General features: G+C 39.7%; 1 protein-coding gene across 1 annotated transcript in view; it reads left to right on the forward strand.

Annotated features, from left to right (window-relative positions):
- Positions 1-26,507, forward strand: part of med24 (mediator complex subunit 24) — a 70,600-nt gene that overhangs the window by 8,335 nt on the left and 35,758 nt on the right. The window contains exons 5-14 of the mRNA XM_078529321.1: positions 4,975-5,048; positions 9,640-9,863; positions 11,500-11,611; positions 12,996-13,143; positions 14,210-14,323; positions 16,578-16,625; positions 18,757-18,839; positions 22,039-22,125; positions 25,202-25,313; positions 25,963-26,105. Of these exons, the coding sequence (XP_078385447.1) occupies positions 4,975-5,048; positions 9,640-9,863; positions 11,500-11,611; positions 12,996-13,143; positions 14,210-14,323; positions 16,578-16,625; positions 18,757-18,839; positions 22,039-22,125; positions 25,202-25,313; positions 25,963-26,105 (1,145 nt within the window). The remainder of the gene's footprint in view (positions 1-4,974; positions 5,049-9,639; positions 9,864-11,499; positions 11,612-12,995; positions 13,144-14,209; positions 14,324-16,577; positions 16,626-18,756; positions 18,840-22,038; positions 22,126-25,201; positions 25,314-25,962; positions 26,106-26,507) is intronic.

Below are 26,507 nucleotides of genomic sequence, written 5' to 3' on the forward strand. Positions count from 1 at the left end.
ATTATAATCTTCCAAAATTCCTTAGATTCTGGAAGGGTCCCAGCAGATTGGAAAATAGCCAATATAACACCTTCATTAAAGAAAGGAGGGAGACAGAAAGCAGGAAATTATAGGCCAGTTAGCCTATCATTTGTCATAGGGAAATGGCTAGAATCCATTATTATTAAGAATGTTCTAGCAGGATACTTAGAAAATCATAATTTGGTCAGGCAGCGTCAACATGGCTTTGTGAAAGGGAAATCGTGTTCAACTAATCTATTGGAACTTTTTGAGGAAGTAACAAGCAAGGTGGATAAAGGGGAACCTGTCAATGTGGTGTGCCTGGATTTCCAAAAAGCATTTGATAAGGTGACACATCAAAGGTTACTGCACAAGATAAGAGCACATGGTGTAGGGGGTAGCATATTAACATAGATAAGGGATTGGTTAGCAAACAGGAAGCAGAGACTGGGGATAGATGGGCCTTTTTTTGGATTGGCAGACTATAACTAATGGAGTGCCACAGGGATCAGTGCTGGGGCCTCAATTATTTACAGGATATATCAATGACTTGGATGAATGGACTGAATGTATGGCAGCTAATTTTGCTGGTGACACCAACATAGGTAGGGAAAGTAAGTTGTCAAGAGAAGGAATAGAGCTGACAAAGGGATATAGACAGGTTAAGTGAATGGGCAAAAATTTGGCAGATGGAATATAATGTGGGAAAATGTGAACTTGCCTACTTTGGCAGGAAGAATAGAAAAGCAGTATATTATTTAAATGAAGAAAGATTGCCGAACTCAGTGGTACATAACGATCTAGGTATCTTGATACATGAATCACAAAAAGTTAGTATGCAGGTACAGCAAGTGTTAAGAAGACAAATTGAATGCTGGTGTTTATTGCAAGGGGAATTGAATATAAAAGTAAGGAAGTTTTACTGCAGCTGTACAGAGTCTTGGTGAGACCACATCTGGGGTACTGTGTACAGTTTTGGTCTCTTTATTTGAAAAAAGATATAATTGCATTAGAAGCAGTTCAGAGAAGGTTCGCTCGACTCATTCTTGGGATGAAGGGCTTATCTTATGAAGAACGGTTGAACAGGTTGGGCCTATACCCATTGGAGTTTAGAAGAATGAGAGGTGATCTTACTGAAACATATAAGATCCCGAGGGGAATTGATAGGGTGGATACCGAGAGGATATTTCTCGAGAGGGAGATTACAAGTAGGGAACATAGTTTGAAAATAAGAGAGATCTCTCTTTTTAAGACTGAAATGAGAGAATTATTTTTCTTTCAGGATCCCACTTTCTAATGACCTTCTGCAGAAAGCAGTGGAGGATGGGTCATTGAATACTTTCAAAGCAGAGTTAAATTTTTGATTGATAAATAGTCTAGGGTTATGGGGGCAGATGGGAAATTGGAGTTGAGACCACAACCAGTTCAACCATGATCTTATTGAATGGTGGAGCAGGCTCAGAGGACTGAATGTCCTCCACTTGCTCCTAAGCCCTATGTTCCTAAAACTGACCGTGTACAACAGACCTCCCTTTAACATGTGCAAGCGTGGCCACACCCGACATGCAACAAAGTAATTTGCACACAGCAAAGTTAAGAGGGCCCATTGCTAATGAACCAACATTTTCTATTGTTAATTTATAAAGAAAATTATTTTCCTTTTTCATCCTCTATTTGAACTTACAGTGGGCAAACATACAAGTGTAAATTAATTTGAATAGTTGAAACCAAGCAGCACAGCTTTTATTTGAATAGTTATGTTTGTTTTTCTGCTTGCAAATAAAATGGTGAAGAGCCTTCAAAATATCTAACTTCTTACTTACTTAATCCAAGAGCCATTTGTATTATATGTTGTTGATGGTTTCTCAGAGGAATGCAACAGGAGTCCTTGGTACCATGAGCGGCTCAGTTACATGTGAGGAGGGAGAAAAAAGAGTGGGAGAGCAATAGTGATGGGGGATTCTATCATAAAGAGAACAGATATACGTTTCTGTGGCCACAGATGTGACACCAGGATGATATGTTGCCTCCCTGGTGCCAGGGTCAAGGATGTCACTGAGCAGCTGCAGGGCATTCTGAAAGGGGAGGGTGAACAGACAGAGGTTGTGGTCCATATCGGTACCAACGACAGGTAAAAAGAGGGATGAGGTCCTGGAAGCAGAATATAGGGAGCTAGGAAATAAATTAAAAAGCAGGACTCAAAGGTAGTAATCTCAGGATTACTCCCAGCGCCACGTGCTAGTGAGATCAGGAATAGGAAAATAGACCAGATAAATGCATGGCTGGAGAGATGATGTAGGAGGGAGGGATTTAGATCCCTGAGACATTGGGATCAATTCTGGGGAAGATGGGACCTGTACAAACTGGATGGGTTGCACCCCAGCAGTACCGGGCTCAGTATCCTTGCAGGGGCATTCACTAGTACTGTGGGGGAGGGTTTAAACTGGAGTGATGGGGGATGGGAACCTCAGTGGGGTGAGAGACAAGAGTGGGAAGCAAAGATATAAATAAAAGATAGAAAAGTAAAAAGCAAAAGTGGAAGGCTGGGGAAACAAGGGCCAGCAGCAAAAATGGCCATAGTGCAAAAAAAAGTTTAAAAAGACAAGGCTAAAAGCACTGCATCTGAATGCAGAGCATTTGCTACAAGGTAGAGGAATTAACAGCACAAATAGATGTAAACGAGTGTGATAAGATTGTGATTACAGAGACATGGCTGCAGGGTGACCAAGGCTGGGAAGTGAATATCCAAGGGTATTCGATATTTAGGAAGAGCAGGCAAAAGGGAAAGGGATGTCACGTGGCATTGTTGGTAAAGGATGACATCAGTGCAATGGTGAGAAAGGATATTGACTCAGAAAATCAAGATCTGGAATCAGTCTGGGTGGAGCTGACAAGCAGCAACAGGAGGAAATCCTTGGTGGGAGTTGTCTAGGCCTCCAAACAATAGTGGTAAGGTCAGGGGCGGCATTAAACAGGAAATTAGAGATACGTGTAACAAAGGAGCTACAGTAACCATGGATGACTTTGATCTATGTATAGACTGGGCAAACCAAATTAGCAATGATACTGTGACGAATGAATTCCTGGAGTGTGTATTAGATGCTTCTTTTAGACCAGTGCGTCAAGGAGCCATCTAGGGAACAGGCTATCCTAGATTTGGTATTGTGCAATGAGAAGGGGTTAATTAATAATATTGTGCAGGGTCCTTTAGGGAACAGTGACCATAACATGATAGAATTCTCCATTAGGATGGGAAGTGAAGCTGTCCAATCCAAAACTAGGGTCCTAGACCTAAACAAAGAAAACTACGAAAGTATGAGGGGTGAGTTGGCTACGATAGATTGGGGAACTTCATTAAAAGGCATGATGGTGGATAGGCAATGATTAATATTTAAGGAATTAATGCAGCAGTTATACATTCCTTTCTGGTGCAAAAACACAAAAGGAAAAGTGGCCCAACCATGGCTAACAAAAGAAATTAAGGATAGTATTAGATCCAAAGAGGAGTCATATCAAGTTGCTGGAAAAAGTAGCAAGTCCGAGGATTGGGAGCAGTTTAGAATTCAGCAAAGGAGACCAAGAAATTGACTGAGGGGTAAAATAGAGTATGAAAGTAAACTTGCAAGGAACATAAAAGCGGACTGTAAAAGTTTCTATTAGTATGTAAAAAGAAAAAGATTAGTGAAGCCAAATGTAGGTCCCTTACAGTCTGCAATGGGAGAATTTCTAATGGAGAATAAGGAAATGGCAGAGCAATTAAACAGCTACTTTAGTTTCTTCTTCATGGAAGAAGACACAAAAAACTTCCCAGAAATACTAGGGACCCAAGGGTCTAGTGAGAAGGAGTTGAATGAAATTAGTATTACTAAAAAAAATTGTGCTGGAGAAATTAATGGGACTGAAAGCTGATAAATCCCCAGGGCATGATAATCTACATCCCAGGCTACTAAAGGAAGCGGCCATGGAAATATTTGGTTGTCATCTTCCTAAATGCTGGAGTAGTCCTGGCAGTTTGGAGGGTGGCAAATGTAACCCCAATATTTAAAAAAAGGAGGGAGGAAGAAAACAGGGAATTACAGACAGGTTAGCCTAACGTCAGTAGTAGGGAAAATGCTAGAGTATTATAAAGAATGTGATAACAGGACACTTCGGTAGGAAAAACAGAATAGCTGAGTATTGTTTAAATGGTGATAGATTGGGAAATGTTGATGTACAAAGGGACCTAGGTGTCCTTGTACACCAGTCACTGAAAGCAAACATGCAGGTGCAGCGAGCAGTTAGGAATGCAAATGGTATGTTGGCCTTCATTGCAAGAGGATTTAAGTACAGGAGCAAGGATGTCTTACTCTAGCTGTACAGGGCCTTGGTGAGACCACACCTGGAGTATTGTGCGCCGTTTTGGTCTCCTTACCTAAGGAAGGATATGCTTGTCATAGAGGGAGTGCAGCAAAGGTTCACCAGACTGATTCCTGAGATGGTAGGATTGTTGTGTGAGGAGAGACTGGGTCGACTAAGCCTGTATTCACTGGAGTTTAGAAGAATTAGAGGGGATCTCATTGAAATGTATAAAATCCTGACAGGGCTGGACAGACTGGATGCAGGGATGATGTTTCCTCAGGCTTGGGGGGCGCCTAGAACAAGGGGTCACAGTCTGATGATATGGGATAGACCATTCAGGACTGAGATGGGGAGTAATTTCTTCACTCAGAGGGTGGTGAACCTGTGGAATTCTCTTCTACAGAAGGCTTTGGAGACCAAGTCACTGAATATATTTAAGAAGGAAATAGATTTCTTGACACTAAAGGCATCAAGGGCTATGGGGAGAGAGTGGGAGTATGGCATTGAGATAGAGGATCAGCCACGATCATATTGAATGGCGGAGCAGGCTCAAGGGGCTGAATGGCCTACTCCTCCTATTTTCTATGTTTCTTGAAGGTTGTTATATTTAGTGAATAAACATCTATTGTATTTCAGTTCGAAGATTACTCCAGAGAACTGTGTGTTAAAGCTCTGCTGGAACTAATGGACATGTTCTGTGATCGACTCAGGTCAGTAGTGGTTCGTGCACTTAATTTGTTCTTCTCCCCAGCTCCAGTACCTGTCTGCCTTTTGAGTACAAAGTGAAAAGTGCCGCTTTGGAGAAGATAGGTAGGAGGCCAACTAAGCTGACACCTGGGGTTGAGCAGTTAAGCAATGAGGAGAGTTCAAGAAACCTGAAAGTGTTTGCACTGGAGAAAAGATGGCTCAGAGGAAATCTGATCTGAGATTTTAAAGCATGGAGATAATGTGAAACGTAATAACATGCATGACATAACAGCAAACACTTTAAGCACGAGGCACAGACATGAGCTCAGAAAAGGGAATGTGAATTGGATTTAACTGCTTCACCCACAGGCTGGTGTACGTATACAACACACTGTGCAGTGTAGCAGCAGATAGCATTGTAAAATTTTTAGAGAATTTTTTTAGTAAGATAAACAAATCAGGAATTACTCTTTTTGGTTCTTTTTCCATTGCGTTTGCCTTGGTAGCTCTTTTTTAAAATTTAAATTCCCAGTCTTTCTCCACATCCCTTAATCCAGAATCACAGAATTTATTTGAGTAGGCATCTGCCTCACTTCCTGCCAAAATGGACAATTTTGTATTTTCTCACGTGATACTCCATTTGCCAGATCTTTGCCCACTCACTTATTCTATCTGTATCCCTTTGTAGCATCAGTATGTCCTCTTCATAGCTTACTTTCCTACCTATCTTTGTATCATCAGCAAATCTAGCAACCATACCTTCTGTCCCTTCATATAAATCATTTACATAAACTGTACAAAGTTGAGGCCCCAGTACTGATCCCTGTGGCACACCACTCATTACATCTTGCCAACCAGAAATGACCCATTTTTGCCTATTCTCTTTGTTACCCCCTACACCATGAGCTTTTATTTTCTGCAATAAACTTTGATGTGGTACCTTATCAAATGCGTTCTTGAAATCCAAGTACAACACATGCACTAGTTCCCCCTTATCCACAGCACATGTTACTTTCTCAAAGAACTCCAATAAATTAGTTAAACATGATTTCCCTTTCACAAAATTATGTTGACTCTGCCTCATTACCTTGAATTTATCTAAGTGCCTTACTATAACGTCTTTAATAATAACTTCTAACATTTTCCCTTGTGGTGGCCTAGGCAACTACAGGGAACCCATTTAGTGCTAAAAGGGTTAATGGGGAAGTTGAATTCTATGCCATGCCTAAGAGAAAAATACTGCAGCCTTGAGAACAATACCATCTTGTCTGACCACAGTTGTAGGATGAGCCCTGAGACATTCCATTTTGTTCTTTCTCAGGCCAATGTAATCAGGATTGTGATAAACATTTGTGTAAGCACAACATCTGTTGTGCTGGGAATTAAAATTTACTGAAATATGGATTGGTCTGTTAACTTATGCAAATAAGTGAATAGGTTTGTGCAAAATTTACTGATTGGCTGTAAAAATGCTTTTGACAGGTCTGCGTGTATTCTGTTACGAGACTGTACAGTAACTCTTTTGTGTGCTGTCTCCCTTGTGCACAAGTAATAAATGGGGTTTCTATGTATTAATGATGCCTTGGTGTGATTAATCTCCGACACCCTATGACAGATGTTAAGCAGTTTCCTGCTTTCTGTCTCCCTTTTTGAGTAAAGGAGTTACATTCGCTATTTTCCAATCTAATGGAACCTTCCCTGAATCTAGGGAATTTTGGAAAATTAAAACCAATGCATCAGCTATCTCAGCCACTTTTTTGATGCCCTAGGATGAAGTCCATCAGAATCTGGGGACTTGTCAGCCTGCAGTTCTAACAATTTGCTATGTACCACTTACCTGGTGATTGTGATTTTCTTGAGGCCCCCCCCACCACCACCACCAATTCCTGATTTACAGCTATTTGAGATGTTACTTATATCGTCTATAGTGAAGACCGATGCAAAATACCTATTCAATTCATCTGCCATCTCCTTATTTTCCATTATTAATTCCCCATGCTCACTTTCTATAGGCACGACACACACTTTGTTAACTTTTTTCCTTTTTTAATGTCGATAGAAACTCTTGCTATCTGTCTTTATATTTCTAACTAGCTTTCTCTCATACTCTAATTTTTCCCTCATTATTCTTTTAGTCGTCCTTTGCTGTTTTTATATCCTGTCCAAACTTCTGACCTGCCACCCATCTTTGCGCAATTATATGCTTTTTTCTTTAAGTTTGATACTACCTTTAACTATTTTATAGTCCAACAATGGTTCACTAGGCTATCTCTAAATCCAATATTGTTAGGAAATAGAGATAGTTTAAATAAATTATATTGGTATTTGTGGGTGTTAGGAATGAATTTTAGCTTTAATGTTTAAGTTTGATTTGTGTTTCTGTATCTATGTGTTAAGAAAAAAAATCAAGTTGAGTTTTAGTTTCACTTTTAAAAGGTGCCTGCATTTCTAATGAGAATTTACGACTGTAGGAGAATTGAAGGAAACACAGGAGCAGAAAAACTGGGCTGTTCCTAGCAACAGGGGTCCAGAGAGGCAGGTCCCTCCCACAGACGCACACAGAAGAAACTAGAAACAGCAGTTTGATTTGAAAGCTGTTTGAGTTCAGATGGTTTTGAAGACAGCTGCCAGGCAGAAGCAGCCTAGAAGACTCAGATAACCAATTCCAAGCTAAAGTTGGTTTAAAGTAGCTGCCAGGGAGAGACTGGAGCAAAGGGGACAGATAGCCAGTCCCAAGCTAAAAAAGAAAGCCTCCAAGAATCTAGGGGAGTGGAACAGGAGACAGTCCCAAGCAGACCTTCAAGTCAAAGGAAGGACAGGAACCTGGAAAAGGTCCTGTCAAGTGAAGTTAAGAGTGAGAGGCAGAAAAAGGCTTCAAGCTTAAAGCTCCAAGCTGCAAGAAGCAGAGTCAAAACAATATAAAGGCTTGTGAGAAGTCAGAAGATCCAAAGGGGCAACTGAAGGCCTGTAACTCTTTCCAAGGGCATGTGAAGCAGTGGTGTACTGTTGACATCTCAGTCAGTATGGGAGAGTGCGTGGAAGAAAGCTTGAATGCATGTGGTGACCCATGGGAGAGGAACATTGGAAGGAGAGTTCGAAACCTTGGAGGTGAACCCTTGCAGAAGGCATCTGAAAGAAAGCGTCAGTTTGAGAGAAGGTTCCAAGGCGAGTTCTTGGAAAGTGAAGATTAAAAACCCTCATGTGACAGACAGAGTTCAGTGAGATTGATTGGCTCACGGTGTGACATGTGTCTGGGGGGAGTTGAAGAGAGATCTATAGCATCTGGTTGAGATGGCATCTGTCACTTGGTTTCAGAGTATGGCATGCCTGGCTGCAGGTTACCTATTGGTTTACATGGACTGTGTACTTACTGTGGGCATTAGAGTATAAGATAGCTTTTGTAACTTGCATTACCCTTACAAATCTGTATATATCTGTAAAGATGTAGTTTTGGGTGAAGGAGTATTGTAATATAATTAATCTTTTCTTGTTAAATAAATGTTTTATCCTTTTGTTAAAAGTTCATTAGCTGAATCTGGTGAACCTGTTCAGTAGTCACTCTCCACATATCTAAGCAAACAATTAAAAGTTAGGATCTATCAAACTGGGTTCCACTCTGGCATCAGGCTTTTCCAGTGGTAATATCAGCTGGGATCATAATTATGTATATTTCCTGAAGTAGGACACACAAAATTGATGATAATATTTCATGTGAGGCATGTCCAGTCCTGTGTAATTTTAGTAGCACTTTCTTTTATATTTCATATTTCTTCCGATGAAGCCCAGATCACATTAGCCTTTTGATTGCTTTTTCCGGGTACTAGTTGGCATAATGACTTATGTACAGCCTTAACGTCTGGCATTCCTGGATCATGATGATCATCACTTCAATTTCGTAAACTGTTTTTGGTGTTATTCTGCCGGCTTTGCAATTTTCTACCCTTTTCTTTCACACAACTCACTAAATATCCTAGCTCCATATCAGTTGCAAACTTGTTTTGATTGGGGATTGAGTTATATGAGAGAGCATTGTGTTTTTTGATTTAACTTTGAATTTGTCCGGATGAGTGGCTTGATCATTTTTCACCCCAGAAACTGGTGTTCAAACTCTTTTATTGGTGTGGCAAGACTCTGTTTTGCAGTACTAAATATAGTGGCCTAGGGACTGTGTAATCATTGCACTGTCTTCTGCCTGGACCCTCTGTTCATATAATTTTCCTCAGAAATCAATTTACCCACTAAGTTAAAAACAGGAAATGCTGGAAATACACTGCTCAGTCAGCATCTGTGAAGACAAAAAACAAGTTATGGGGTTTTAGGTGTTTACCCTTGAGCAGACAGTGATTGAAAAATAGGAGCCAAAAATATCATAAGTTGTCTTTTTTCTTCACAGACACTGACCAACCTGCTCTGTATTTCTAGCGTTTCTAGGTTTTGTTTCAAATTTCCAAGATTTGCAGTTTTACATTTTATTTTTCAAATAACCAGGTTTTCGGGATGTAATAATTTTGACAGACTTGGAAATTCACATTCCCACAACTCCTATATAATTGGATTATTTTCAGAGTTTCGCATAGATATGTTGGAATCTAATGTTGCTTTCTAACCCTCCAGCTGCCATGGGAAAGCAGAAGAATGCATAAGTCTTTGCCGATCATTGCTGAGCACGCTAGCATGGTTGCTGAGGTGTGCTGCTTATTGTACTGAAAAGCTGAAGGAGGGGTCAGACACAGCCTCTGGAGAAGAACAGCTCCAGCTCTGTATTAATCAGATTGAGAAGACTGTGAACAGGAGGAAAAATAGGGCTCTTCTTCATATTGCACGGTTGGAAGAGCAAGGTACATGTGCCAGGCTAAATTGCTAACACAGATAAGTTATGTGCTTTACTTCACTTTAATTAAAATGAGACTGCTCACGTGAGAGCTTAATGAATAAATGGAGCAAGCAGTGTGGTACTAAACTGTACAGCCCAGAAGGCAACAAGCTTCAATCCCAAAGCTGCTGAATTAGCAGAACACAGCAGAGGCACCAACTGGGGTACTGCTGTTAGCCTCAATGGTTCTGGGTTAGACGGATGGAAGTCCATCATTGTTTCCTCTCCTGATCACTATCCAATGATGCTTGATGGAAAATGGTGTGTATGCTGCTGAGAATAGGATTTGGCTTGGCTTTGATGTCCTCTCCCAATTGAAGAGCCTGTAGGCACTCACTGTTGAGACTCAGGCACAATGAATGGCTGTGGACAAATAACTAGAGTATCTTGCACCCATAGAACCATACCTTAGGGAAAATGGGAAGATATTCGCAAAATTGCCATTTGTTTCTTTCACCGGATATGAAAACCTACTTGGATGTAAATCTGGAAAATTCCACTCTGCCAACTAGCTAATGACTGGTTTACTTTCTGCCTTTCAATGAGCTAATAAAGTAAACTCCCAGCTTGCAAATAGTGTCACTGTTATTTGTCCCTCAATCACCATCCTCTTCATCCCCTTCTGTACTTTGAAGAATTGTTACTTGAGGGAGCAGTTGTCTCTTTAGGAACAAAGGAGCAGGAGTCAGCCATTCAGCCCATCAAGCCTGCTCTGCCATTCAGTAAGATCATGGCTTGTCATCCACTTTAATGTCTTTTTCCCACACTATCCCCATATCCATTTATCTTATTGGTATTTAGAAATCTGTCAATTTCTGCTTTAAACATACTCTGAGCTTCCACACCCCTCTAGGGTAGAGAATTCCAAGCATTCACACATTTCTGTGCGAGAGGGAAAAAAAACTCTTCTCTTCTCGGTTCTAACTGGTTTCCTCCTTGTTCTGAACTTGTATCTCCTGGTTCTAGACTCCCCAACCAGGGGAAATATCTTACCTGTGTCTACTCTATGTAGCCGTTTTAGTATTTTGTAGGTTTCAATGAGATCACCTCTCATTCTTCGAATACAGGCCCAGTTTCCCCAATATTTCTAAATAGGACAGTCCCGCCATCCCAGGGAAATATCTGGTGAACTTTCATTGCACTCCCTCTATGGTAATAATATCCTTCCTAAGGTAAGGGGACCCAAAAATGCACAAACTACTCCAGGTGCTAATCAAGGTTCTATACAAGGTTTTACATTTTAATGCTATTTTTGCTCCATATAACTTATCTTAGTGTCTCATCCATCATATTTCTACAGATATAGCTCTTGGGGCGAAAGGGATCAAAGGGTATGGGGAGAAAGCAGGAGCAGGCTGTTGAGTTGGATGATCAGCCATGATCGTAATGAATGGCGGAGCAAGCTTGAAGGGCCGAATGGCCTACTACTCCTAGTTTCTATGTTTCTGTCATGCAAGTAATATGTAACATGATCTTGAGACGTACAGGTTAAGTGACTGTTTCAGTGACTGGGTGTTGTGATTGGTACACAGCTAGTTAGTGAACATTAAGAGGGCTCTTGGAAAGAAACTGAAATGTTTTATTTTATTCTGCCCCTTTAGTTACATGGACTAATATGGAACAGGCACTGATAAAGCTTACAGAAAACCACAACAAGATAAGCAATCAGCAGCTTAGACTGAGGCTAGAAGAATGCATTGGATTGGTTAAAAGGTAAGGCTGGCCCCTTTTTCTATTATGGCAACCTGCTAGTCCCACTTTCAGTTGTCCTGTCTTCACTTGGATTTGAAGCCAGAATTACAACTTAACTTGTACCTAACATAATTGAAGGGGAGGATGGACTGAGGATGCTGCACGCTGGGATGAAATTTCATGATCTTGAGCGTTACAGAAGTGCAACACAAAAAGATTAAGGGACTGTGGGTTTAAGTGTAGCAGACCATAATACTTGCCACCTGTGGGTCAGTGGATAGCGCCTTCACCTCTGAGTCAGAATGTTGAGAGTTCAAGCCCCATTCCAGGAACTTTGAGCACACTCCAGTGTGATACGGAGGGAGTGTTGCATTGTCGGAAGTACCACCTTTCGGATTCATAGAAGCCCCGTCCACCCTCCAAGGTGGTTATATTTGAAGAAGAGCAGGGGAGGTTATTCCTGCTATGTTCTAGCCAATACTTATCCCTCAACCAACATCGCTAAAACAAATTATCTCAGGTCTGTTTGTGGGACCCTGTTTGCAAATTGGCTGCTTCACTTCCTTCACTACAGCAATGAGTATACTTCAAAAGTACTTAATTGGCATTAGAGTGCCAATCTTGAAAGGCACTATATAAATGCAAGTCATTCTTTGCCTTTGTGTAACAGTGAAAACTAAAATCCTTTTACTTAACCTTTCATAAAGCAGTTTCAGCTGATGTTCCCTATTACAAAAACCGAACACTAATTATTGCAGTTCTTTCTACTTATAAATCAAGCAGCACAGAAGTAGCATAGTTCTAGCAAAATTTTTGATGTCTGCTTATTGTTTTCAACCCAAAATTAAAAATTCACAGTTGATGTGTTTTAAAGAATTAATTTTAGAATAGATTATTGGATGAAAATTATTTGAAAAATTTAAGTCGTAGATGCTTTCAGGCTGTGACACTTTTGCTTATGTCTAACCAAATAAGCTCTGAATGTTACTTAGAGTAGAGACCAAAGCAGTATTATTGCACCTGTTCTATCATGATATGTTTGATTCAATACAATACCATTGTTCGAAACAATCCACACACAGTTAAAGCTCTTTTTTAATATATTCTCACCTTTTTAGGATTTCCTTTGGTCATTAGGATGTGGCTCACTAGCTTTGACAATTCTGTATATTATGATCTTAACCTTGACTTTGTTGTCATTTGGATATTTTTTGAACATTGAGGAAAAGTTATTTGACTAGTGTTTTAGGCATTTCTTCAAAACACATAAAGGACCACTTTAGTCTTCATTATACTGTGATATGAATAATTTATTTTTGAATATTTGGAATCTGTCTAAAAGTCACACAGTTGTTTAAGTGCTGTGTTTTTGAATCCCACATTAAGCTGTATAATTTGTTTCCAGTATTCCAGTCATAACAGCTCAGTCCGAGCAAAATACTAAGATGGAATTCCCCACTGTTCATGCTCTAATCATGTTGGAAGGGACTCTGAACCTAACATCTGACACCCAGTCACTCGTGGAACAGCTGATCATGGTGAAAAGGATGCAGGTAGCTGGAATCCAGTGGAATTTAAAGATTATTCTCATATCGAAATAACGGGTTTCGTTGCCGACCTATTATCATGTTGTTAAACAAGTTTCCAAAATTATTCCACATTAATATGGGGTCAAACATGTTAATGCTTCACAAATAAAGCTCTATGTCATTAACTGCTAAGGAGTTATATTTTAAGTACAGCATCGTTACCAAGGGCAATTATCAGTTTTCCCCACATCTTGATTTTGATGTCCATACAAGAACATGATGTTTGGGAAAAGGGAAGACTATTTGGCCAATGATTCAAGCAGCTTGTGTACAGATTCTGGGATCAGGGGCTGTATTCAAAGCGATCTTTTGAGACTCTTGATCAACAAAGGACAAAATGGTCAAGACGTAACAGTGTAATAACTTGTGGAGCCTGCAGGTAATTGGATTATGAAAGCATTATGAAAACAAATATGAATGCAACCAGTCAACATTGAATAAGGTAGCTTGTTATTATTCTGGACAGATTTCCTGGAGTTTTATTTTATTCTTTCACAGGACATGGGTGTCGCTGGCTAACCCATTGCTAATTGCCCTTGAGAAGGTGGTGGTGAACTGCCTTCTTGAACCGCTGCAGTCTATATTCTACTATAGAAGATGGAACCGAATGTGTTAGCCCTGTTATTAAAGTTAGCTCCTTCACCCCACAAACCTATCATTGTGCCACTGCTGTAAAGGAGCCAGTCATAGCAGCCTAAAGTCAGATAGTTGGTGCCACAGATACACGCTCCTTCAATCCAAACACACTAAATGTCATTGTAAGAGAAATATATGATCCTAGCAGAACTCCAGTTATAGAGCTCCATGGCATGTTTGGTCACGTATGCCTGTTCACACCCTTACTGTAGATTGATGCATAGAGCATTAGGGTTGAGCAAGGTGCAGTTGTCACTGTGGTATCTTCTGTATTGAGACACTAAATGTTGGAGAATCAAAATGCTTCCAGTACTGTGATTTTGATCAGAGGGAGTTTTATCCTAAACATACACTATTTTTAGGGAGCTTTAACTGTCCCTTTTCTCTTTCTTAGCGAATCCCCTCACCTCTCTTTTTACTGGAGATCTGGAAGGCCTGTTTTGTGGGTCTTATTGAATCCCCAGAAGGAACAGAAGAGTTAAAGTGGACGGCATTCACATTCCTCAAGGTAAAGATATCACCTTTCATTTCATGACTCAGTTAATTTATATTGATTTTTATTTTTTAAAAAGACTCTGCCAGATTTTAAGGACACAGCATGCTGTTTTCCTTGCTGCAATTCCTGATCCCACAGATCAACTGTGTGGCAATGTGTTACGGAGGAACAGGATGTATGCAAGCTATAGTATTACTCCACACCAGCTATACATGGAATCTTGTTAAGCAGCTCAGTTTGGTGTTTAGAAGTACAGTAAATCTACTTGATTACTCTTGCCCAGTTCAAAAATTAAACTTTTGCCATCTTTGTTGGCCAAAAAAAATCTGAACAGGCCTGCTTAATAGTACAAAAGACCTGATGTCTGGAAAATATATTTGTGCTTTTACAAGTTGCAGCCAATGTTACTTTCATGAATATGCAGATTTATCATGCACTAGCATACTATAATATTTAGCTGTATGTAGAATTGAGGTGTGAGTATGATATGTTTCCCATTTGAAATATGTTTATTCAGATGCATAAATTAGGATGTATGTTGTATACTCTGTCCTTGGTTAAGCAGAATATTTACATTTAAGGATATGGAGATAGTGTGGAAATATGGAGTTGAAATCGGTGATAAACCATGATCTTAGCATGAAGCAGGATGTGGCCAAATGGCCTATTTCATATGTTCTTTATGATAGCATTAGTCTAAACTTCTATCACTTGTAAATATTTTTTTTGAGTTGTGAGGGCACGTGAGCATATTGGAGGAAATGCATTCAGCCAATTTCTGATGAGTTGAACTGTTCACTCTTTCAGTAGGATGAGTTACCTGGTGTCTGCCTGGTGAGTCTTCAAAGCTCCATGCACTGGCTTACCTCCTTGGGAGAGTGCGGAAAGGGGTTGGATTGCTCCACAGAGAGCTGGTATGGACTTGATCGGCTGAATGGCTTCCTTTTGTGCCAGAATGACACTGTGGCAGGGACTGTTAAGACCATAGGACGTAGGAGCATTCGGCCCATCAAGTCTGCTCCGCCATTCAATGAGACCATGGCTTATCTAATAATCCTCAACTCCACTTCATGCCTTTCCCCATAACCCTTGACTCCCTTATTGATTAAAAATCTGTCTATCTCAACTTTGAATATACATAACAACCCAGCTTCTGCAGCCCTCTGCAGTAAAGAATTCCACAGATTAACTACCCTCAGAGAAGAAATTCCTCCTCATCTCTGTTTTAAATGGGCGCCCCCTTACTCTGAGATTATTCCCTCTGGTCCTAGACTCTCCTACAAGGGGAAATGACCTCTCAGCATCTACCCTGTCAAGCCCCCTAAGAATCTTAGATGTTTTAATAAGGTCGCCTCTCATTCTTCTAAACTCCAATAAGTACAGGCCCATCCTACTCATCCTCTCCTCATAAGAAAATCCCTCCATACCCAGAATTAACCTAGTGAACCATCTGTGGACTGCCTCCAATGCTAGTATATCTTTCGTTAGATAAGGGGACCAAAACTGTTCACAGTATTCTAGGTGTGGCTTAACTAATGCATTGTATTGTTTTAGCAAGACTTCCCTATTTTTATATTCCATTCCCTTTGAAATAAAGGCCAACATTCCATTTGCCTTCCCTATTACCTGTTGAACTTGTATGTTAACTTTTTGGGATTCATGCACAAGGACTCCCAAATCCCTCTGTGCTGCAGCCTTCTGCAGTCTTTCTCCATTTAAATAATATTCATCTCCTCTATTCTTCCTGCCAAAGTGCATAACCTCACATTTTCCCACATTATATTCCATCTGCCACTTTTTGGTTCGATATGCATAACAGATGGAGAAGGAACCAAGTTGATCTGAAGTGACACACTTGGTAGTCTGATAATTCAGCCAGGATATACACAGCACTATTGATTAGCCCCTTGGCCCATTTCATCTCATCTTTCCAGAATACTATCATGTTTTCTCATAACAGTATCTCACTCTTAAATGCCTCCTGTGTCTGGTTTTAACAGTTCTTCCGGTACACCTTTCCCACACCACCTGCCCCCCACATCCATGGAAAGAAATGCTTCTGACATCTATCAGACAAACTTACCTTGTGGTAAGAATAGTGAAGAAATCAAGTCAACTTATAATTTGCTCCATTCGGGACCATGGAAATGATTTAAATAATGTTTTTGATTGGAAGGCGTTATTTGTCTGGAATTTCAAAGATTTCCTGTGAACTTGTTTGAAAGGAGTGATGGCAACTTACTTACCTTGTGTCTAATCTTTGCAGATTCCACAAGCATTACTGAAGCTTAAGAAATATCCTCTTGGAGATAAAGTAAGTTGTTTTTTGTTTTGGGTTATACTTTTGTCAACATTTTCTCTCTGCGCCGCCACAGTAATTTAGTGAATCTCAGTAGCCAGGTGAGTTTAGCTTTTAGGTTGAAAAACCTGGATGACGAACCTAAGGCCACAGTGTAAAATACTGCCTAACTTAAAAAAGAATAGAATAAGTCAAAAAGCAGTGGTTGTGCAAGCTCATGCTTGAGTTGTAAACACCAGAAGGACTGAAGGAGGTAAAGAATTTCACAGTATTGATATCCTGGAAAAGAATGACTCGAAGACAATATGATGGGTCTTGACTTGAGCAGCTAGGGGGAAAAGACTGCAAAATGGCACATTTTGATTTTAGTACCAACTGGAGGAAAGTTGAGAGGAGCAGTGAGGGAGAGAGGGTGATGGTGGTGAGAGAAAGATCACTTGTGTGAGTCAAACCTGCATTCCCTCTGCTTTGGCACAGTAGGATATATTTTTTGATTACTGAAATGCCCCTACGACCATTTAACGCACCAATACTGCATTTCTTTTAACGCTATTTGTTAGCCCATTTCAAATAATGCTGGCCTGAAAATAGCACACAGAAGAATTCAGCACAAGTGTGTTAAGCATGGGAACATGACTTTCATCAATTGACAAATATACCCTTATGTATCTGCTTCATCAGTTTGTGCCTGTGTATGCCATCTTTAATTGAGCAGATTAATGGCTATAATAGGTTCCTCCCTCGCCATTTGGCTATGAAAGATTGGACATGGCTAAATGAACAGTAGGGTGAAACAATGATTTGAATTTCACCATAATTCTGGGAAATTATTAGATCAAATGCATATTGGTGTTGTAGCATCATTAACAGCGACTTGTGGGTGTAGCTGCTGGAGGAATCCACAAACCCGTATTATGGAAACCAATCATGAACAATGCACTTAAAAAAACACTTTTCGTAAACACCAAAAAATCTGAAAGAGTAGTCAACATAGTCTAGCCCACGTTTCTGATATGTGACCCTCAAATTCTGCGACCATTATCGGGGAATTTTACCAGGCCTTCATGCATCTTCTGATCAAGAATTCCTTAACTTTGGATACGATCCAGGTGGAAACGTCAAATAAATTTAAGGCTTGCATTTAATTCCTAATTAGCTGTACCACACCCACAATCTGATGGGAATAATTTTATTTCTCTGAGCTGATCATTTTGAGTCACTGGGCTGTAAATAAATAGCGGCATATTTTGTATCTATTGTAATTATTTTGTTAAGTACTGACTCACCCAAGCCTGGTGTATAACTAGCAAGCCTGACAATAAGCAGCTACTAGGCAGATTACAAGAAACCAATTTGATGGGGGCGCACAACATCAGCTCCTGCTTCATCCATATGTTAGGGCAAGTGCTTTAGCCCTTATTGAGAATGACACATTTTAAACAAAAAAAGGCTATCGCAAAATGAGCTTAAAGACTACGAGAATATATCAAGAGGTATTGCAGAGTGAAACAAATAGAACACAAAGGAGGCAGAAAAATATTCTTCCTAGTTTGTGGATGGGGTCAGAGAGAAGTGGAAAAAAGAAGGAAAATTCTGAAAGGGTAATCAATCTAGTCTAGCCCACATTTCTAATAAATGATCCTCAAATCCTGAGGAAAACATAGAGGAACTTTACGTTGTGACATATCCCTGAAATCTCTACACCTTGCCTGACCACACGATTTGCTGCCCAAGTACCATTGATGCTTAAAGAAAAGCAGTGAAGATGCTGGCTTTTGAATGAAAATAAATGGCTTGTTCTACCCATGGCTTCATATAGTTCTCACGTAACTTAGCTGAATAACTTTTCATGTGTCCCACCACTTTGTCTTTCGTTAGTGACATTGTCGAACATTGCAGGCTCCTTGCTAAAAGACATTCTTAAGTTGGTCCTTGTTTAATTCAGATCGCAGGAGCCTGTGGTGGTTTTATGCATTCACTAAAGTCTGTCCTCTTGTCCAAGTGGCAGAATTATAGACTCCCCCTCCCCCAAGACTATCCTTCCCCACCCCTACCCATGAAAACAATGTAATCTGACCTAAGCAACAGTATAATTTGATGCTCCTTGGTGCTTGATGAATTCTGTGCTTACTTTGTTTGGGTGCAGGATTTTACTGAAGATGTAAACACTGCGTTTGAGTTTTTGCTCAAACTTACTCCACTTCTGGACAAAGCAGATCAGCGATGCAAGTAAGTGATGCGTCAGAGTTTTCAGGTGTAACCAGGACTTTGGGCATCTCCATGTTCCATGGTGATGCTACTCTCTGGTCTTTTATTGGGTGATGGGCGTGTTAGTGCATTGGGTGGTGGTTGTATCTTTTTTTTTTCCAAAATTTTCTCTCTCAAAATTTTAACTCAGCTGTTGAAAGACACTTGCTCCACCCTAAAACAGGTTAATTCAGTAATTATGACCTGAATTTACTCATTGCAATGCTGTATTCTTCTGTCGTGCTAGATGAATGGGTAGAGTGCAGTTTCCAGGTAGGGGAGGATTTGTGCAAAGGAAGTGCTGACTTGAACTGCTGAAGTTTATCTTGTGCACAGAGAGTAGTTGGGGTGGGTGGATGGCGATGCAGTATCAGAAGCATGTGTCATGAAGCTGTTAATGTGTATGTTATTGAAAATTATTTTTTTTAAAAATAGAGGTTTAGCCTGTGGGTGTGTCTGTGTGTGTTAATTGGATTAAAGCCGGCTAGCCTGGGTGCTTTGATGTACAGTAGTTTTGAGATGTAAACAGAGGTAGAGGCACATTTACATTTTGTTGAATAGAGCATTCAAGACTGGAAGTGAAATCTTGCACCTAGCTAGGAGAGACCACGCAATATGTTTATATTACTAATAAAATTGGTACTATGAAAGGAGTTCAGAGGGCCTGGTGATACAATGAGAAATTACATTCAAAGAGAAGCGCTGGGTACAACAGCAGTTTTGTGTGTGCAGAACAGAAGCATGTAACATCTAAGCAACTGTAAGCCTACAACTGTCTGCAAAAGAACCAAAGTGAAAGGAACCTCATTTTTGAATTCGTAAGGTGGAAATGCTTTGCCTGGTGTCTGTTTAAAGTCTATGGGTTGCTGTTGCCTTAGTGGAGCTTAATTTGGGAATTTATTAAAAAGTTATGACAGTAATTTGTAGCCATGTGTGTATGTTTAACTTGTAAATTAATAAATATCTCATGTAGTTTGATATAAAACCTCTCGAGAACTGATGTCTTATTCCTGAACTTAGAGGTGCATCTCAAACATGCCAATTGAAAATATAGGTTTTGACAGTTGTTTAAAGTTTCCCTCTGGGATTTTAAATAACAGCCTTTATCAACTGTTGTGTCATAACAGTGTCGTAAATTTTCTGACACATAAGGCAATGTATGGTAAACAGAATGTACACATATAATCCTATGAAAAGGTTTGTATGTAACAAACTCACAGACTGGGAAGAGAGGGACAACCTGTTCTGGATGTCTGATTTTGATGCCAACATGCAATTTTTGAAACCCTACAACCACACAGTTTGAACACATTGCCTAAGCAATTGCAGCCACTTAACCACTTGGCCTTAATGACATCTCTGGTCATCTGTTGGAAAAGCTGCCATCACTATTATGCAGCCTCGCTGAATTTATACTTGTTACTGATCTATTTGATTCCTGGTACTTTTTGCCATCTAGTGGTCAAAGTGCAATATGCACTGAGTTGTGAATTGTATCCTAAAATTTGGAATGACAATTGTATTGCAAAGAAATATGAAAATTACTGATTGGCAGATATTGATTGACACGGAGGACTGAAAGTGAGGTTTCAAAAGCTAACGTGATTCACCAAAACAGTACTGTTTTAGTGATTTCAGCGCTAACTAAATGTAGAAAGCTGAATTTGCAAACCTTTCCAAGGGTTTGTTCATATTCCCCTAAACTGTACTTGCCTGTTACATGTCACTGTGCGTGAGAGGTGGGAATTTGGAAAATGCATTGTTCAAAGGTGCAGGGAATATATGATTTTAAATTTAAAAAATAATTTAAAAGTTTTATAAAAATCCAAAACCCAGGGAGGCATTATTCAAATATTCAAGATTCTTTAAGTTGAAATCTCACAGTTTACTAAAGATTGCCACAAACTCTTAAAATCAGGAAGCATAAACTGATAGAAGTGCGCACAGACAGTTTACATTAGAGTATCCAGAGGATGGTGAATGTGGGAAATAGACTGCCAGTGCAGGCAGATAGCTCAAAGAAATTTAAGGGGGAGTTGGAAAAGATATTTGAGAGAGTGTCAGCTGAGAGACTTTTTTTTTTGTTTTTGGACTGAGCAGATACCGTGGGCTCTTTTCCAGTCGTTAGTTTTCCATGTTCACAAGCTATGTCATTATTTAACAATATTTTTGATGTCAGTGTTTGCATTAAAAATCAGGAGGGAGTAAAGCTGTAATAATCTTGAAATTTGAGTTTGAATGCAGAATTCTATTAAAAAAAATGAAATTGAATGAAACTGGAATGGTGCAGTTGGGTAGAACATTGTTCATTGGGATCAGTGGGATGGGACAAGGGTCTTCACTGGAGCTAAGTGTCCAATGTAATCTACATAGTAATTAATCCACAGTATAAAATGTCACATTACACACTAAATTATTAATGGGTCATAGATGTAAGAAGTGGGAAGACTGACGTTGCTGTATTAGGAGATGTTCTTCTGAGGTTGAGCTGAACCATATTGAGGGGCAAAGAAACTAAATGCGCTCAGCCAGACTTGGGAACGCTTCATGTATTTCGTTCCCTGGCATAAACATTGCTCACCCTGATGTGCATATAAAATTTGCAAAGTAAGCTGCCATAGTGTAAATGCTTTCGTTATTAGAACATTCATTCATTCATGCATTCGTTAAAGTATTCATGAATGTACTCAGAGCCTGGAGAAAATAAAGATGTAGGGCTGGAGCAGCAGGGTGAAGAGGGCTAATGATTTCTGTCTCATGAACTGTAGGCATAAAACCATACCCTACCATTCCATAGTTCACTGTTTATGATTACAAAGGTCTGTGTTGCTGACAGCTTATTTGATTAAAAAACAAAGCAGTGACATTCAGCAGTGGTGTTGTGATGTACTGTACCATAGACTGGAAACGTCAACAAACAGCCGCAATTCTAGAGGACAAGAAAGCCACATATTCTCTTGAACTGGGTGGCATTTGCACGCACTGTTTTCCGGTGTCTGATGTGACATCAAACTCTGATGTTTGAGTTTGAAAAGAGAATGTTGCATGATGTGAAAAACCTGGGGGAAGGTGATAAATTTCGGGATTGGTGCTGGGAAGACAGTGGGAATGGCATAGAAGTTGAGCTTTATTAAACGAACTTCTGCATTGAATTAATGTATTTTTCTCCTTCCTGCCATAGCTGTGACTGCGTCAGTCTCCTGCTTCAGGAATGTGGAAAACTGGGGCTTCTTTCAGAGGGTAACATGAAAAACCTGGTCAACAAAAGGTAGGACCGACAGTAACAAAAACAAAAAACGCTGGGAAAACCCAGCAGGTCTAACAGCATCTGTGGAGAGAAAGACAGAATTAACATTTCAAGTCCGTATGACTCTTCTTCCAAGCTAAAGCTTTTTTTTTAGCTCTTCTGAAGAAGAGTCATACGAACTCGAAACGTTAACTCTGCCTTTCTCTCCACAGATGCTGTTCGACCTGCTGCGTTTTTCCAGCATTTTTTGTTTTTGTTTCAGATTTCCAGCATCCGCAGTATTTTGCCTTTATCGTAGGACTGATGGTATCTGTAGTGCATTTTGAAGCACGGTAAAGGCCTTTCTTTTGTCCTCCATGTGTCACTGCACAGCATATATTGCTTGGGGAGTTCTGTGCCTGAAAAGCACAGCTTACTTTAAGAGTGAAAGGTATATTTTGTTTCACAATTTTTTTGCAAATTCTGTTCTGGTACGGTATAAGTAAAAAAGATAAAGTAGAAATAAAAACAGAAAATGCTGGAAATACTCAGCAGGTCATGCACCATCTGTGAAGAAAGAAATTGCTGATGAAAGGTCATCAACCTGAAATAATAACTCTTTTTCTCTCATCGCAGACGCTGCCAAACCTGCTGAGTATTTCCAGCATTTCCTGATATTTTCGATTTCCAGCATCCACAGTATTTTGCTTTTGTATGAGGACAGTAGTAGAACATGATTCCATTGAATAATTTACTTGCACTTCCATATATAGCTGTGGAAACCTGAATGGAAATTGGAGAAAATAGTAGCCTTGATTTTTAAACCTTCCTCCAGTGGGTAACGAGAAGAAAATTATGATCCCAAGTTTCGTTAAGTGGCCAATTTTGCAGACAGATTGTGACCTGGAATTTGTAAGAAGAGATATCATTTACAGTATTAAAGAAAACCTAACCTGGGTAAGGAAGGAGAATGATCCATGTCATTAGTCACCTGCAATTGTTTTAGGCTGATCCTCAACTGTTTCAAATTTTTGCCGCTGGATGTTGCCGCATATGAGGCTCCACTTAAGATCAATCGACAAGATGAAATTGCTCAGGGATGTTCAAATTTTGAAAGTACCCCAGTTTAGTATTTTGAATGTGATCTCATTGCTAATATTAAACAAGGAATCTTTTTTCCATCATCAAAAAATTGAATTTGATTTTGTAGCATTTCATAGTATACTGTAACCTTAAGACCAGGTCATTCCTAGATTTAGAAATTTTCTGGATTATAGAATGACTATAGAATGACATTAAAATGCCTAACCACGAGTGTGTGAACTGGAAAACACCACAGATGTAAACATTCAGCTGAGTCAAATATTCACCTGAGACATAAAACAGCGATAAAACATTATAAGGCAGTAATAAAAATTGTTTTATGTATCCAAATACTGTATCATCCATGTTTCCACCCCCAAAGTACTGTACCAAAATGATGTCGGTGACATCAAAAGTCAGCTCAAAAAATTTCTGGACAACTGATGTTTCCGAACAATTGATTTCCTGACTGGAGAGGTTACAGTGTATTTGTTAATTTGTCATGTATTTGATGCACTGCAGGAACTCACCAAGGTTCTTTCAACAGCACCTTCCAAACCCGCAACCTCTACCATCTAGAAAGACAGGTGCAGCAGATGCATGGGAACACCACCACCTGCAAGTTCCACTCTAAGCCACACACCATCCTGACTTGGAACTCTATCGCCATACCTTCACTGTCGCTGGGTCCAAATCCTGGAACTCCCTTCCTAACAGCACCTACACCTCATGGACTGTAGTGGTTCAAGAAGGCAGCTCACCACCACCATCTTAAGGGCAAATAGGGATGGGCAGTAAATGTTGGCCTTGCCAGCGGCACCCACATCTGTGAAAGACTCAATTTTTAAAAAAAATTAGCACCTGGTAGCAGAAATTAAGCAGTGCCAATAGATGACCACATGCAGTGAGTCAGCTTGAAGTCCTGTAAAATCAAGTTCTTCTCTATTATTCTTACATTCATTTAGTAAGAATGCATAGCTCTTGTAGCAGGCATCTCTGTGTACAGGCACTTTCTCCAGCATATCAGGCGGACAAATCAGCTGTTGTTACTAGGGCAGTTCTGGGCTGCCCAACAGAACTCAGAGAGCTTTGGCTGTGGAGTGAATGTAGAATTGGGTAAGTTTGGGGAGCTGAGAATTAGGGCCGAACCCCTTTTTTATGCAGTTAATCAGCAGACATGGATTGTCTGATTTACCTGATTGTCTAGCCCAGCCACTTCCATTGTAAGTGGAATCCATTGTGTTACATTCATGATGGCAATTTCAAAGGATTTCTTTTCCTGAAATTTCAAATTCGTATTTTGATGTCAAGCTTGCAATGAACAGTCCAATAGATTGTGGCTGAATATTGCAGTTATCTAATTTCTTTATCCAAATAATATTTACACACAGACTTATACTTCTGTTCTTTACACAAAAATAACTGATGAAATGGAACCTGTAAAGTGTGTGAGCTGGTGAATAGCACTTTTATTTTTGTTTTGAAGGTTTGAATTCGTTTAAATTCTCAAAACCATAGTGTTGTGAACACCACCACCTTGAAATTCCCCTCCAAGCCACTCACCATCCTGACTTGGAAATATATCGCCGTTCCTTCACTGTCGCTGAGTCAAAATCCTCGAACTCCCTCCCTAACAGCGCCTATACCACGTGGACTGCAGCGGTTCAAGAAGGCAGCTCACCGCCACCTTCTCAAGGGCAATTAGGAATGGGCAATAAATGCTGGCCTAGCCAGCGAAGCCCACATCCCTTGAACGAATAAAAAAAAAATTTGCAATTTACTGGCAAGTAATTTGCAAATTTATTTAAAATGCTTGTGCTTCATGTCAAACAAATTTTTCTAGATGTTTAAGTTTCCCATTTGAAGTTTAAGCACTTGAAAATAATTTTTGTAAATTTGCGGAGTAAATCACGAGTCTTGGCAATTTTACAGTTGCTTCAGATGGTGACTGAGGTTGGAGACATGGGAGTTAAGTTATATTGTTACTCTGACATCCAAAACTGTTTCTTAAGGCCTCTTTTTCTTCATGTTGCAGAACAGCAGATAGAGAGTTGGCTCCACGACTAAAGTCTGCTGAAAATGCCAGTATTCAGCCCAATCCAGGCCTTATTCTACGAGCAGAACCCACGGTCACTAATATTTTAAAGGTGGATTTTTCTATGCTTTGCTTTCATAGACCATTTTAATTTTGAACAGAAATTTGTCAGCTTTTGCTCTTTGTTGGCACTTCCCCCAAAGATCATGGGTTCAAGAACTTCTCCAGAGATTTGAGTACATAATCTTGGCTGATACATCAGTGTAGGATTGAGAGTTTTGCACAGTTAGAAGTGCCATTTTTTAGAGGAAACCTTACACCAAGATACTATTTACTTTCTTGATGTAATGATAACTTGCAGTCTTAATTTATGAATCTGTCTGCTGAGGTTTCCAGGAAATAAGATTTTAACTTCCTCATTCTAATTATTGCTGGATATGAGTTTACCCCTGCATTGTTGATGCATGTTTAATAGAAATGATCCAATATTGTGACTCAGAGCTTGTGCCATTACTATTTTGTTTAATAGTCAAAATGTTAAATGATATGTATTAAAATACTACTTGATAGTTGGAACATTTATTCCATGTGTGTAAGCTCTCATCTATATTAATATTACTGTTGTAACTTGATATATCCTACCTACACACAATAAGCCATAAAGGGCTGCTGACATTGTAGGAATCACTGACTCATGTCAAGCATCATTTTCGTAGATACAACATGCAATGTTTTTAACTTCTTCCCCTAAACTCCTTCAGACCATGGATGCAGACCATTCCAAATCTCCTGAGGGACTTCTGGGAGTACTGGGCCATATGCTTTCTGGGAAGAGCTTGGATTTGCTACTGGCAGCTGCAGCTGCTACTGGGAAACTGAAATCCTTTGCTAGGAAATTTGTCAAGTAAGTGTAAGATGACTACACAATGAAAATATTATAATGATTGCTGACGGTAGTAATTTCCTTTCTGATGTAGTTTATCTACTAGACCCAGTTAGCGAGCATAACAAGCTTCTATGAGTGGTTTAATTCCCCAGATGAGTACAGTTTTATTTTTTCCATTCATGGGATGTGGGCTTCGCTGGCTGGGCCAGCATTTATTGCCCATCCCTAGTTGCCCTTGAGATGGTGGTGGTGAGCTGCCTTCTTGAACCTATTATAAGTGGAGAAGGACAATGCAGGGAATAAATAACAGTGAATTAGTACAGATGAATGATAAATATCTGATACATTGACCTCTCTCTTCCCTTGCTGATTGACATGCTGTATATTTCCAGTATTTTCTGTTTTTATTTTAGTAGTTGA

Source organism: Cetorhinus maximus, chromosome 25 (genome assembly GCF_964194155.1).
Source record: "Cetorhinus maximus chromosome 25, sCetMax3.hap1.1, whole genome shotgun sequence".
Taxonomy (NCBI): Eukaryota; Metazoa; Chordata; class Chondrichthyes; order Lamniformes; family Cetorhinidae; genus Cetorhinus; species Cetorhinus maximus.